The 13,570-nt window shown below is 50.7% G+C and overlaps 5 protein-coding genes across 5 annotated transcripts; 1 reads left to right on the forward strand and 4 right to left on the reverse strand.

The window, feature by feature from the left end:
- Positions 1 to 772: 772 nt before the first annotated feature.
- Positions 773 to 2,952, reverse strand: GT037_010702 (uncharacterized protein; the record flags this gene model as incomplete). Its single annotated transcript, XM_038935749.1, has 2 exons — positions 773 to 2,389; positions 2,446 to 2,952. The coding sequence occupies 2 exons, from the start codon at positions 2,950 to 2,952 to the stop codon at positions 773 to 775; spliced, it is 2,124 nt and encodes a 707-aa protein (XP_038781519.1).
- A 2,287-nt stretch (positions 2,953 to 5,239) lies between these two features.
- Positions 5,240 to 6,122, reverse strand: GT037_010703 (ras-domain-containing protein; the record flags this gene model as incomplete). Its single annotated transcript, XM_038935750.1, has 5 exons — positions 5,240 to 5,593; positions 5,656 to 5,847; positions 5,898 to 5,924; positions 5,973 to 5,992; positions 6,050 to 6,122. 5 exons carry the CDS (start codon positions 6,120 to 6,122, stop codon positions 5,240 to 5,242), a joined length of 666 nt encoding a protein of 221 aa, XP_038781520.1.
- A 355-nt stretch (positions 6,123 to 6,477) lies between these two features.
- GT037_010704 (uncharacterized protein) lies at positions 6,478 to 8,809 on the forward strand (the record flags this gene model as incomplete). Its single annotated transcript, XM_038935751.1, has 3 exons — positions 6,478 to 6,682; positions 6,732 to 8,464; positions 8,630 to 8,809. 3 exons carry the CDS (start codon positions 6,478 to 6,480, stop codon positions 8,807 to 8,809), a joined length of 2,118 nt encoding a protein of 705 aa, XP_038781521.1.
- A 798-nt stretch (positions 8,810 to 9,607) lies between these two features.
- Positions 9,608 to 11,371, reverse strand: GT037_010705 (uncharacterized protein; the record flags this gene model as incomplete). Its single annotated transcript, XM_038935752.1, has 6 exons — positions 9,608 to 9,828; positions 9,980 to 10,457; positions 10,551 to 10,675; positions 10,725 to 10,793; positions 10,847 to 10,949; positions 11,000 to 11,371. The coding sequence occupies 6 exons, from the start codon at positions 11,369 to 11,371 to the stop codon at positions 9,608 to 9,610; spliced, it is 1,368 nt and encodes a 455-aa protein (XP_038781522.1).
- Positions 11,372 to 12,459: 1,088 nt separating this feature from the next.
- Positions 12,460 to 13,149, reverse strand: GT037_010706 (uncharacterized protein; the record flags this gene model as incomplete). Its single annotated transcript, XM_038935753.1, has 1 exon — positions 12,460 to 13,149. The coding sequence occupies one exon, from the start codon at positions 13,147 to 13,149 to the stop codon at positions 12,460 to 12,462; it is 690 nt and encodes a 229-aa protein (XP_038781523.1).
- Positions 13,150 to 13,570: the final 421 nt, after the last annotated feature.

The raw sequence follows: 13,570 nt of genomic DNA on the forward strand, positions 1-13,570 counted from the left end.
GATGCTAGTAAGGTTGTAGTTGCTGGTGTTAGTTGTAACCTTGATGCGGTATCTCGTGAGAATCTGACTGTTCTGGAAGGTTAGTGGAATGAGTAGGATAAAATTTACCCTCAAAGGGAGGAAGGCTTTTATGCTTTAGAGCAACTATGCTTTGCGGGAGGCAGTGCTTCTCTCCCATAGTTCTCGTGTGATGGGTCTTCGAACATCTGGCATGGTATTGGTCGCAATGGATGAACGGTAGTTTGGTATTCGGCTAAGCCCAACTTCCAAGGTTGGAAGGAGGCCCACAGTCCATGTCAGCCAATGAGCGCTACGCAGAGCAATGACAATAATTGTACACTCTGAACTTGTTGGAAAAGACATAGCCACAAGACGGAAAAGGACAACGAGTAGGTTTTCTCGCTCATGAGTACCGCGGCTGATGGAGTGAAAGTGTGATGAAACGGTTCAACGAACACGATTAAGCAGCGCCGTTGCCGTCCACGGATAAGAGCAGGTCGTCGTAAAAGTGTGATGGACTGAACCTTTGGAGAATTTTCCTACATAGGCGATACGCTAGTGGGTGCGGCGGGCACCAGGAATAACAAATGAGATGGCACCTTCTCACAGCGGCTTCCGTTGGCCCTGGCCATTCTTGTAACCCCCCCAATGCAAGAAGGTAGAATGACCTTTACGGAATCCCGTGACGTGACTCAGTGCGCGATGGTGTTGATGAGTGGAAAGTTCGGTACACTCGCAAGCAATGTTGACCTTGTTTCTTCTTCATATACTTCTACACAATCTCGATGTTCTGGACGTGTTCTGAACGCAACTTCTCCCAAAGCTCTCCTTGCATAGCTCCTGTAACGATCGCGTCACCTACAACCTCGTACTTTGCATCAGGCCGCTTGCGTAGAATAGCAGGACTACTACAACCAGGGATGAGGAAGACCTCATCGTGTAGTCGCGCTCCTTTCGCCGCCCAGCCGATCTGGTACTCTGGACCGCCATCCAAGCACATCAAGCGCATGTCAAGTTTTGCCATCATGCTCATTTTCCTCCATACCAAAATCGCTTCATTTCCCCAAAATCTGTTATCCCAGTAAGTCCAACTCCAAGCATTCCAGCCATACATCAACAAGGGATGTCTAAGCTGCGTCGCACTCTCCGCCAGTGTGCTTGCGCCAGTGAAAAAGGCTCTGTTCGCACAAATCCATGTCACCAACTCGCTGTGTTGCATCTCTGGGTCTGGTGACCCATAACTCGGGAGGAAGCTTTTAACAAAACTATGCCCATGTACAGCGCACATGCGTTTGTGGGCCGTTCTGAGAGAAGAAGGTTTGGCGTTTGGCGTGTAAAGTATTTCAAGCATTGCTTCGTAGAATTCTCTACAGAGGTGAGAAGAACCTACTTTTCTGGCCCAGTTAGTGTCGTGAACTGGAAATCCTGTTTCCGTAGGGTCGGAAAATGTAGTTCCAACACTGCGAATGGATCCAATACGAGCAGCAGGCGTCAGCAGACTCTGGTCTTGGAAGGTTATGCTTGATTCCTCTTCACTTGTCGCTCGCCAGCGGGATTTGGAATCGCTGTTTGATATCATGCGGATTATTCGGCTTTCAGGAGGGAAGGAATCAAAATGGAAAAAATTTGGAGACCAGGTCGGTAGATCAGTGTGAGGGCAATGCGGGGCTAAGAAGATGATCTCTAACGTGTTTCTCTGAATGTAGGCACGTGTGATCGCCACTGTCATCGTGGTCAGGTCGATGTTATAATTTGGTTCGGGCAGGTACTTCAGCGCATCGACCGAAAGTCCAAGTAGGCCAAAGATACGATCATGTCTGACACTACACAATGACCCCTGGGTGATCTCAAGAAGTAGTAGAAGTTTCAGTGAAACTTCTCGCTGCCAATCCATTCGGATCTTGAAAACAGTGTTCACTTGATCCCACCGATTCTTAACTGAACTTTGCGTGTTCTGCATCTTTTCGATCCACCAATCCTTAACTGAACTTTGCGCGTTCAGCTTCTCGAGTAATGCCCGCAACTTGGTGGCCGCAATCGTACGGTTCCCGATAAGAAATTCTGTGTTGTATCCAATCGCAAACTCTTGTAAGATCCATATCCTTTTCCAGTAAGGGTCTCCGAAGAATGCTTCAAGCGCCGAGAAAGTCAGTTCGTCGTTGAGTGTATCGGCGGCAAAACTGGTATCGGCGGCAATGGTAGCGTCGCTGATCGGATGTGATATTTTTCCAACGGAACCAAGTATTTGAATGAGCCGGTCTGCAGCGGTAGAAGCTCCAGTTTCAGTGGCGACGATTATTGATTGTGCTCCAGAGTAAATGGCTCGCATGCGAACTACCTGGGCACTACGTTCTGTGCCGTCTTCCTGATTTGTGCAAATAGCATCAACCTAAATTTGCGGTCAACTCTCGACCTGCTGAACATCTTAGAGTTTCCTGGGCTTACCCATATATACTCATATCCAAGAGCCCTTAGTTTTCGCAGTATCTTGTCAAGGTTTGGTCTGATCAATATGGACACACCATTTATGGCAATAGATACCGAAGCTTTCTCTAACCCCCATGTGTAAGATAAGGCTTTGTAGTTCTTCAACTGAGCAGACAGTAGTGGGAAATGTAATAAGTCGGCTTCCAAGCCCGATGTTTCGTTTGCGGAGGGATGTATACGAAGTAAACGGATTCTGTCACCTATCAATGGAGAGTAAACTTTACTAGTCTCTTCGAGATTGAAGGGCGTTGAATGGAAGGTAGGGCAGCTTAGATGTGGTGGGCCGTCTGCAATCACTGGATTCCTAGTAGCCGACGGGGACTGCTGCACATCCACAATTCTGTTCGCGGTCTGCCGGTTGATCCCATGGCGTGACAAGGCCATCAGAGGTCTAGATTCAAAATTCTTGTTCTTGGATTGCTTCCTGACTCCTAGAGTGATCAGTTGAACGTAACGTCCAATCATAGGTATAATGGATATACAAGAACTTACACGTAAGTCTTAAATAGAGACTTGCCTGACCGTTCGGACTGTACGCCTATTTCCAATCCGATAATCCAAACGATGTTCGCGGCGACGAACGCTATGGCAATGATTTTCCTAGTCTTGTTGCTATACCCCCGAGTGCCCTGGATAAGGACAGTAATGAGGAATAAGAGCACCCATACAACAACGACACAGATCCTGAATATCTGTTGCCTTCCGGAAATTCCATAATTCCTGACACGCATCCTGGATAACTAATGTGTATGATCCACGCGCTGATGGAAGATATCTGAACAAGGAAATCCAAGCGCAGATGCACATACAAAAAGAGGCCTTTCGAGAGTGGTATTTCTTAATGCAGAGATGTAAAGACAAAGTGGAAGACCAAACATCTCAGTACGAACTCAGTAATGTAACATCATCACATTCGCAATCACTTCCAACGAGCCTTATGATAGATCGAGGCTACAGCGCTTTAAGAATGGACATCGGAGCATGTCATGTCATGCACAGCCTACTTGATGCGATGCAGAAATTATGGGAGGCGGCAGGCTGACCAATTGCAGCGGCAGGTAGACGAGTGCTGCGCGTGAGTCTAGGGGCCGCACAAGGTTATGACGCATGGAGAACAGCCATCAGAGTAAGCCATGTCCTACACACCCTGTTTCATGTAAGGCAAAGTTATTCCGCAGGCGGTTAGCGAACCAAACAACGTCCGCTTTCGTGTAGCAGGACACTTTCCCTGCAGCCCCTTCAGCGTCAGTGCAGCGCGACTGCGCGATATCGAGCTCGGCGCACTTCTTTCTGCATTTGTTATTCCTTACAGATACCAGCCACGCATAATGCTAACCACCACTACTTCCGGACAGCAAACAGGCTACCACCACATCTTCGGCGACAATCAGAAATGCTTTCGAACGAGGAGGAAAAACCGTTGGCTCTTTCAGCGTAGCGCGCGTGCGCCATTCAAGGCTGCTGGTTTGACGTCGGGAGGTGCGCGATAGTATCGGTGATCGTTATCTACGACGAGCGCAAAACTTAGTCACGCTCCCAGGCAAGACATAGCTCAAATCGAGCCAATTGAGATATCAGTTCCTAATAACGAATTTCTTGCATACGCCTGTGATATTCACTGGGCGAGTTGAGGAGCGTGCAGCGCGTCCAACGTAGGATAGTACGGACAGGTACGATAGGGTACTACGACGTTCCTACGAGGTACGTAGAAGATCTTCTCATTGGCCCGTATCATTCTTGAGAGTGAAGGTTTGGAAGTCGTAGTCCAGTATACAGCACGGGGTTATCAGGCTTTAGGTAGAATTTATGCATACCACGGTATCGCTTTGGGATATTGCAGCTCAGCCTCTAGCTCTTTCTGAAGTTTTGTCAGCGCCTTAAGTCTGGTGTATAACTCTTCAGAAATTATTGGTGCGAGTCTAGTTGACTAGGATCGGGAATATGGGGGGGTGACGGAATCGAGGACGAGGCTAATGACGAGGACTAGAGACACCCAAGTATTGTCAGTGCCTCTGTCTTATGTGTAACGTCTCGTGCTGAAAGCTACCTGCTTCAACAATGTTGCATGCTGGGCAAGTGTTGCGAGAAGAAGTATAGAGAGGAAATAGTCCAGAGCGAATTGATGTAGGCGAAATCACGATGACGTCGTCAGACACTGCCAGGTGCATGGAGACCACCTAGAGGCAGAACACAGTCGTTGTACGCGAATACACAATAAGCAGACCTTGCCAATCTTGAAGCGCAGTCTCTCCAATCAACACAAACCTTGCGCAGAACTTACAATTTGGACTCCAGTGAATCGATTTCCTCCTCTCTTCCTTAGCCCACACAATCTTCCGTTGAACTTCTCTTTTACCATCGGGTTGCAAAACGTTTCCGCCCATTGGACAGAAAAAGACCACGGACAAGGAAAAGAAACGGAACCAGGAGAGCAAAATGTCGAAATCATTAATTAAAAAAAGCTCAGGTGGCCCCAATATCTTCTCTGTCTCTCCTTCTCTCTTCTTGGAATACAAGGAAACTGATAACGACCAAAGAAACAAATCCTGACTCCGTATCCCCACCAAAGGCCCAATTATGTTCCAGAATGAACATAGTGGAAGACACAAGGAACACAGACACACACACACTATCCGGGCGATGGGCGTATCTAGATTCCCCCATCCCGAGTTACACAATCTACAGCATTCCCGTTGGCGCATGCGATAAGCCGAACCCACATTCGGTTGATATCAACCTCATGTTCAAGATTCTAGCAGTTGCACCCACCAGGCCCCTGCGTCTGATTAGCCTCGGGCCTCAGATTAACCCCTTGGCGCTGCTGTCCCGGCCTCAAGTTCCTCGGCCCCGTCGCCTGATCAATCGGCAACTTCTTCGCAATCGCCGTGAACAGCTCTTTGACATTCTCCGCCGTCTTGGCCGACGTTTCAAAGAAGAGCAGCCCGGCTTCTTTGGCGTACTGCTCGGCGTCGGCCGTGGAAATGGCGCGCTTATCGGGGGATTCGGTGACGAGATCAAGTTTGTTGCCCGCGAGGGCGATGATGATGTTTTCGTTGGCTTGGCGTTGGAGTTCTTTTACCCAGGCTTTTGCTTTGTCTAGGGAGGCCTGGAGGGTTCACGAGCTACGTCAGTTTTTTTTTTCATTCCGTCGCATTATCAAGGACGTACAGCCTGTGTGATGTCATAGACGACTACGGCGCAGTTTGCGTTTCTGTAGTACATGGGCGCGAGCGACTTGTAGCGTTCTTGACCGGCGGTATCCCAGATTTCAAACTTGACGGTTGTGTTTTCATCGAGGGCGATGGTCTGGGTGAGGAAGGCGGCGCCGATGGTGGATTCCCGGTAGTCGTCGAATTGGTCCTGGTCGAGTTAGCGGTTGAGCTCTCGTAGTGGCAGTAGAGATAGCGTACCTTGACGAAGCGCAACACGAGAGACGACTGCGAGGTGTTAGCTTATGTCATGGCTGCCTTGATAGGCTCGCGCACCTTTCCGACGGCGGATTCTCCTGGTGCTTGTTAGTCTATCTAGTTGCGCCAACAGTATTGTCAAGGATAGACCGTACCCAGCAACACCAGCTTGAACTGTGCAAATCGAGAGCCTCCAGGCCGTTGACCTTGCTGCATCCTGGCCGACATGACGGGGGTGACGCGGCGCTATCGGGTGTAGGGTATTCGAGGTTGGGCGGTGGAAGGGTGGAAGCGGTGGAAGCGGGGGACAAACTGTCGAGAGCAGTCGGTATATCGGGCTGTGGGAGGGGATATGTAAGAGGCGTGGTGTTGAGGTGAGGGTGAAAGAGCTGGTGGCTGCTGTGACGAGGTGCTGCGTCCCGGTGCTTGGCCCTAGCGCACGAGTCGGGGACCCTTGGCCGCAATGGCCGCCATGACGAAACCCTGGAACAGTCCGTCGTCGAAAACACGACGTATCAAACAACTACTCCACACGACTCCAGGACAGAGCTCCACGCTCTTCAGCCTACAGTCACCCGCCGCCATGAGCGTCGCCCTCCCTTACCGCGACATCAACGTCCACTCGTCGCCCTCGCACTACGCCTTCTCCTCGCCATCGTCGCCCTCAGCCCCTACCCTCGTTGTCGACCGCCCGTCAGGTGACATCCGCCTTCACGATGGCAAGCTGCTGGGCTCCAAGAGAGTGTCGAGCATTGCTGGCATCCTCGGCATGATCAAGCTGCGACTGGGTATGCGCTGCACCCCTGGCGACACCAAAGCGAATGCTGACATGTGAAGACAAGTACATCATTGTCATCACAAAGGCCCAGCCCATGGGCAGGATCAAAGGCCACATGATCTACAGAGTCGTCGCTACCGAGTTCCTCTCCCTGCGCGAAAAGCCGCTGCACGACGCCGACGAAGACAACTACCTCAGTCTCCTCAAGACGCTCATCAAGACCAGCCCGCTCTTCTTCTCCTACTCGTTCGACATTACCAACACGTTCCAGCGCCAGGCCCACCTCGACCCCTCGACGCCCCTGTGGAAGCGTGCCGACGACCGCTTCTACTGGAATCGCTTCGTGTCGAGCGACCTCATCGACTTCCGCGGTGGTCTCAGCGGCGGATATGGCAGGCACTCGAGTGGCCACCAGCCGGGCGCAGACCCCTACATCCTGCCCGTCATGTACGGCATGTTGGAGATTAAAAACACGTCCATCAAGGGCACGCCGCTCACCTTTATCCTCATCACGCGCCGCTCGCGCCTCAAGGCAGGCACCCGCTACTTCTCCCGCGGCATCGACGAGAACGGCAACGTGTCCAACTTCAACGAAACAGAACAGACCATCATCCTCAACGACAACGCATCAGGCGGCCCCGGCGGCTTCGGCTCCAACCAGAACCCGTCCAGCACGGCGGGCAAGGAGACCCAGGTCCTCGCCTACGTCCAGACCAGAGGCAGCGTACCCGTCTACTGGGCCGAAGTAAACACGCTCAAGTACACGCCCAAGCTGCAAATCCGCGGCATCGACAACGCCCTCCCCGCCGCAAAGAAGCACTTTGCCGAGCAAATCCGCCTCTACGGCGACAACTGGATGGTCAACCTCGTCAACCAAAAGGGCCGCGAGCAGCGCGTCAAAGAAGCCTACGAGCAAATGGTCAACCTGCTGCACACGTCGCCTTCGGAAAACGTCCAAGGCGACCGCATCACGTCGGAAAAGTTCCACATTATCGATCCGGCGAAAGCGCAAACCGTCTACGATCGATTACATTACATCTACTTTGACTTCCACAACGAAACAAAGGGTCTCCGCTGGGACCGCGCTAAGCTCCTGCTCAACCAGCTCGAACCGCACATTCTGCGCCACGGATACTTTTGCGGCGTCGACATGCCGGGCGATGGGTCGGGCGTCGAGGTCCGCCGCCACCAGACGGCTGTCGTGCGCACGAATTGCATGGATTGTCTCGACCGCACAAATGTCGTGCAGAGCATGCTGGGGCGCTTTGTCCTGTCACGCATGCTGATTGATCTCGGTCTCCTGCGCGAAGGCGAGTCGGCCGAGGAGGATAAAGACTTTGAGTTTTTATTTCGCAACATCTGGGCGGATAATGCGGATGTCGTGTCCAAGTCGTATTCGGGCACGGGTGCACTCAAGACGGATTTCACGCGGCTGGGCGTGAGGACCAAGGCGGGTGCGTTGCAGGATTTGAATAATAGTATTACGAGATATTGTCTCAATAACTTTGCCGACGGGCCGAGACAAGATGGGTTTGATCTCTTCTTGGGTAACTATCTCCCGAGCGATGGGGTTGGAGGTGGTGCTGGACAACTTCTCTTTGCGGATAGACGGCCGTTGTTCATTCAGTCGATACCCTATATCTTTGCTGCGGCCGTCTTCTTCATACTCGTTGGCAGTCTGACGCGGAGAGCGCCTGATGCTGCTGTTTGGCCTTTGCGCCTTCTCCTCCTTTTGTCGCTCCTGACGGCTGCGGCTTGTCTGAACTTTATGTGGGGACATGGCACATTATACGTAAGTCTTTTCTCCGTCTCTTTTCCTCTCTCTCTCTCTCTCTTCTTGTCTCTCGTCCATTCCATTTGCACTACCACACTCGGAAATAGTCTTTTTCTCCCTTCCCTAACCCCCTTTTCTTTTTTTTTTCAAAACGGCTCGCTAACCTTGTCCTCACTTCAACAGGTCAACTGGCCTAAACTTAACCGACAACCCCCGCAAATCGAAGCTTTCCAGGAGACGCTACAGAAGGTACGGAACCATCCTGTTGTGGGACCATTGGTTGGGGGTTCGGCGAAACATGAGAGGGGCAAGAGTGATGCGAGGTTACTGGGACTGGAGGAGGGTAAGAAGAGGATTGAGTAGATGGTTGGGTTAGTTGTGGTTCTTGTGAAAAAGATTGAGATGAGGGGGGGGGGGATGACGTATCGTTGAAGGAGAAGAGTGAGGGGTCGATAAAATTCTTTCGGATGTACAAATAGTTTCCTTGTTTTTTTCCTTTCTTTTTCTTGTTATTGGTAGAGAAGGTGGGAAGGGAATGGGGCGGATGGGACAGAGGTGGACTGTTGGTGTGAATAGAGGGTAGTAGAACTTTTAATTGATATTTGAGTGCCCAGTCAGCATTTTTTTGTTTTTTTTTCTTCCCAGCGTTCATCTTTGGATAATTTCAAGAGTAGCAAAATACGTCAACGCCCTCTCCGGATGGATGAGAAAGTAAAAGGGTACGGGCCGTGGGATGGTCTTGATGAGTATGAGCAGTCTGTACTTGTTGTCATCCCAGCGAGAAATTGAGCAAGAGGATGATGAACAAGGGCGAGCCACGGAAAGAAGGGACAAACACCGACTTCATCCCGAAGATGCTTGCTTGCTTACTTGCCTTTTCTCATACCCCAACTCCTAGCCTCCAAACAACTCCATTTCACACATACACCAACACCTTCCAAATCAACCTTCCCCTTCCCCCTCCTTCCTCCTCCTAAACCTCAACTTATTCCCCTTATCCAACGCCTCCGTCTCGCCAAACAAAATCTCCAACGATAAATCACAATCGCTCACCTACTTCTCAATCGTACTTGAGCAGGAAATGGAACAGCGCAATCTCCATCTCGTGCGCGGCGAAAAACCGCTCGGGACAGCCTTGTACACCCGTGGCCGAAGGAGAGATTATCTGGGTCGGTGGATAACGAAATGGGCTTGGCTGGCTTTGGTGGGGTTGGGGTCGAGACGCATGCGGTAGTTAGCGATAGATGTCGTTATTTGTTTTGGGTTGGGGTAGATGGCTGGGTCGGACATGTGGTAGCCGTCTACGGCGATTTGTTGGCCTTTGAGTATGACGGTGCCGTCGGAGAGAATGACGGTGCGTTTGGCTTTGCGGTGCATTGTTACTGTTTGGTTTGAATGTTAGATTTGTCATTTTTATAATTGTTGTTCTTCTTTGTTCTCTCTCTCTCTCTCTCTCTCTCTCTCTCTCTCTCTCTCTCTCTCTCTCGCCATTTTCCAAGAAAAAGATAAAAGACGGGTTTTTTCGCAACTTACAATACGCAGCGGGCCTGTACCTCTGCGACTCCTTCAAGCAGCTATCCATCAATTTCAAATGTGCTAGCGCCCCCTTTGTTAACCCCTCACTGCTCAACACCCGCACGATCTCTTCCCGAAGCGCATCTACAAATTTCGGCTCACTCCCTAATAGCGTCAGGGCATGCGTCAGCAGCTCACTTGTCGTATGTATCGCGACAAACGACAGCGCAGTCTGAAAAAGCGCTGCATCGTAGTTCGTGCCCTTGCTTTCCTGCTCGTACCAGTCAATCATGTCGTTGAAAACGGGTTCGGGCTGCGCGTTCCGTCTAGCCTCTTCCTTTAGCGCTTGGCGTTGGGTCAATAATGGGGTCAGGATCTCGCGACATCGGTTTCCGTTTTCACGTACGGTTTTGGCTTCCGAGGAAAGGTAGGGGACGAGGTATTTTAGATACGGAGGGAGTGCTGCCATTTTGAGAGTCATGATGAAACATGTTGCCTAGGATTCTTTTACATTAGTCTGGTGGTAATATCTGACTTGTTTCATCCTTTTCGAATACAATATTCTTCTTGAAAATGGAAATCGACTGACGGTGTAGGCTTTTGAGGCAGAGAGCCAGTCTTCGTTGCGGCACATGGTGTCGCCGAGGAAGATTCTGGTGGACAGACGGGCGGTGAGTTGGAGGATGGAGTCTGCAATGACTGTTTCTTTCCATTCTGCGAGCGTGGTTAATTGGTGCAGAGAAGAATGGTGGATGCATCGTACCAGGATCTTTACCAAATATCACATCGCACGCATAAGTGGCTTCTTCTGAGAGGGGCTTTGTCAATGTGTCTGAAGAAATTCATTAGCTCTGTATGATATACTCGATTGCTTGATCTGATTACTCAAGTATTTGGTGAGCTGTTTCATCACAACGGTCTGTACTAGTCTTTTCTCGTGTAGCAGGACGGCAAACATTTCGAAGCCGTGCACATTTCCGGAAAACATCTAACGCGTGATAAGTTGAGTACGACGTATGAACTGTTTTAGAAGCATACCCTGACTACTGCTTCAGCGAAGCTAAGATCCATTGAGTTGCGAATCGTAGCCGTATACTCCGGAGGTAAGATGAGACATTCGCCGGTATCAGTCATCAACTTGTAAAGCTGCTTGCCATAGCGCCTCCTGGCTTCGCTCATTATGGCCCCCCCATTCTGTTGGAATTCCAGTCGTTTGAAAAGTGCAGTCTGATACCAACGTGGAGAATTGGCTAGAGGTGGTTTTGATATACCGCTGGTCACGATAACAGCCGACAGTACAACCATGATGCCCAGAGAAATTGTCATCATCGCTGGCAAAGACTGTACAAGTTCGTCTAACGACTGCTCTGATGGAACATGAGTAATTCTCGATGGTCCAGGAATCGACATATTGAAGATATCGTGGTTGAATGGATGGTTGGAATACCTGGTGTACACAAGAGCTCCATTCTTATAGCGAATTCTTCATCAACGCAACCTCAACATCGGGTTCTCGTCTAGGTACATCTTCCGTGCTAAGCGCATCGATAATCCCTTTGTCATCTGTACCCAGTCGTGTGGCTACATTTGACGTTGTATCGACCCAGCGATCAACCACAGTCCACGGATAGCAAAAGCTCCTTCTTCCGAATGCAACCCTATATCTTTCAAGGGCTCTCGTTGGGCCTTGGCACCATATGCATTGCATAAGACGGATGCAATGGCATCCCACGTTTAGAGAGGCCAGGTGCCTAAGCTCGAAACAACCAACCACAACCGCTCCCAACCCCTCAAATCCCTCGCCAAACCAGTCTCCTCTGGAATGGTAGCAAAACCCCAAGTATAAGACGCATGAGTGCCGTAGAACAACCCCCCCTGCCCACCTGACCCGCTTTACGCTCTGACCAGGCGAGCAGGAGATTCTTCTCCTATCGACACTAAAACCTCCGAGTAACAACGACATTTTCCAAGCCCTCCAAATGACGTCAGAGGCGCAGAGTCCTGATTACTTGCAACATCCCCTATTGGCATGGCAGAGACAAGGCCAGGAGCAGAAAGCTTGAGGTTGCTTGTTGAAGTCAACTCCGCCTCTTTGCCATAGCCTTGCGGAACGGGCCGACGGCTCGGGAGTTGCTCCTCGAAGCCAAGTCTGCCTACTCCCGTGTTTGTTGATACAACATCATCCGCCATCAGGTTCTCATCTGGGGTTCATCCTTTTACCATTGTGACTCGATATTTGTTTGCATTAATAACTCGTAATATTCTGCTCAACTTTTCCACCATCGTAACCAACTAATAGCATGTACAAAAGAAAAACAGCTGGGGTATCATCGAAAAACACTCGCTTTTAGAGAGAAAAAAACCGCAAAGACCCTCGTGTGGTCATGTCATAAAAAGTTGTCGTCAAAGTCGGACCCTTCGTCTTCGCCCACATACTTCTCTTAATCATCAGTTCGTGACCCGATACCTTCTCTTTCACGACCAACCAGTAGTAAGTACTACACCCCCCTCTCGCCCGACAAAACAACAACATCAAACTCCTCATCCAAGCTCTCCTCTCCCTCAGCACCAGCACCACCATCACCCAGACACTTCATCTCGTCATCGCGATACCGCCCGCCCACAAAATCCCAGCCATCCCCCTCAAGACGAGTCCGCAGACGTTCCAAATTACTATTTGCTGCACGGCGGAAAAAGCTCCCAGCCCACTTATTCGGTCCCTGAGGTGCTGCTGGCGGTTGGGGTGCTGTTGACGACGATTGCGATGCCGATGGCGATAGGGTGCCCTGGCTACTTGATTCCGTCTCCGTCTCCTCGCCTTCCTCCCAGTCATCGAGTTCGGGTAAGATCCACAGATCGGATTCTGAGCTCTGTCCCGACGCCGCCATGTTCAGGTTCAAGCACGTGCTCTGGTGAATGGACATGTTGTATTCTCTTTTGTTAGACTGTTGGACTTGCGGAAGCCAGGTTGGAGGTGCGTTGTGACGGTTGAGTGAGATGGTGGTTTTTCTGGCGAGATTTTGGTTGGCGCTGGTGGTGATGGGTTTTCTTTTCTTGGAAGAGTTTGGGGAAGTGGCGCGTGACTGGTGGGGTGAGATGGGAAAGTGACCATATATGGCGTTGCTAAGATCGTAGCTATAATCTTCGTCGTCATGCGCCGCGGCGCTTTGTCGCGCGTTGTTGGCCATGTTCCTTGGTGGAGGTGGAGACAGGTGTTCAGATTCTGCTCAGCTGACGGAGGTGCAGACTTGATGTTGGTGTTGGAGCTTGCCACTTTGTAGCCGAGGAACGAAGCCACAGGTGAAATTTTCTCGCTGCAGACGGATCTGGAAGGTGGGTCTCTCTCCGCTAGAAACTAGAAACGCGCGGGGTGAAGGTGTGCGGGTGTTGTTGAGGTGGAAGTGCGGCTGCCTGTTGGCGGCGCTCTGGACGTGATCTGATGACGTTGCGAGCTGGTGACGCCCCAGGCTGTGCTAACTTGTCTTGTTTCAGTCGGGGTCTATTTTGAGTTTGCAAAACGGAAGGTACGAGCAAGATGTTGAGTGAGAGAAAGGGCCAGAGGTGAAATGCAATATAGAGAAAGGAAGAAGAGAGAGAGTTGGAGGGTCA

This window comes from Alternaria burnsii (assembly GCF_013036055.1).
Source record: "Alternaria burnsii strain CBS107.38 chromosome Unknown 733, whole genome shotgun sequence".
Lineage (NCBI taxonomy): Eukaryota > Fungi > Ascomycota > Dothideomycetes > Pleosporales > Pleosporaceae > Alternaria > Alternaria burnsii.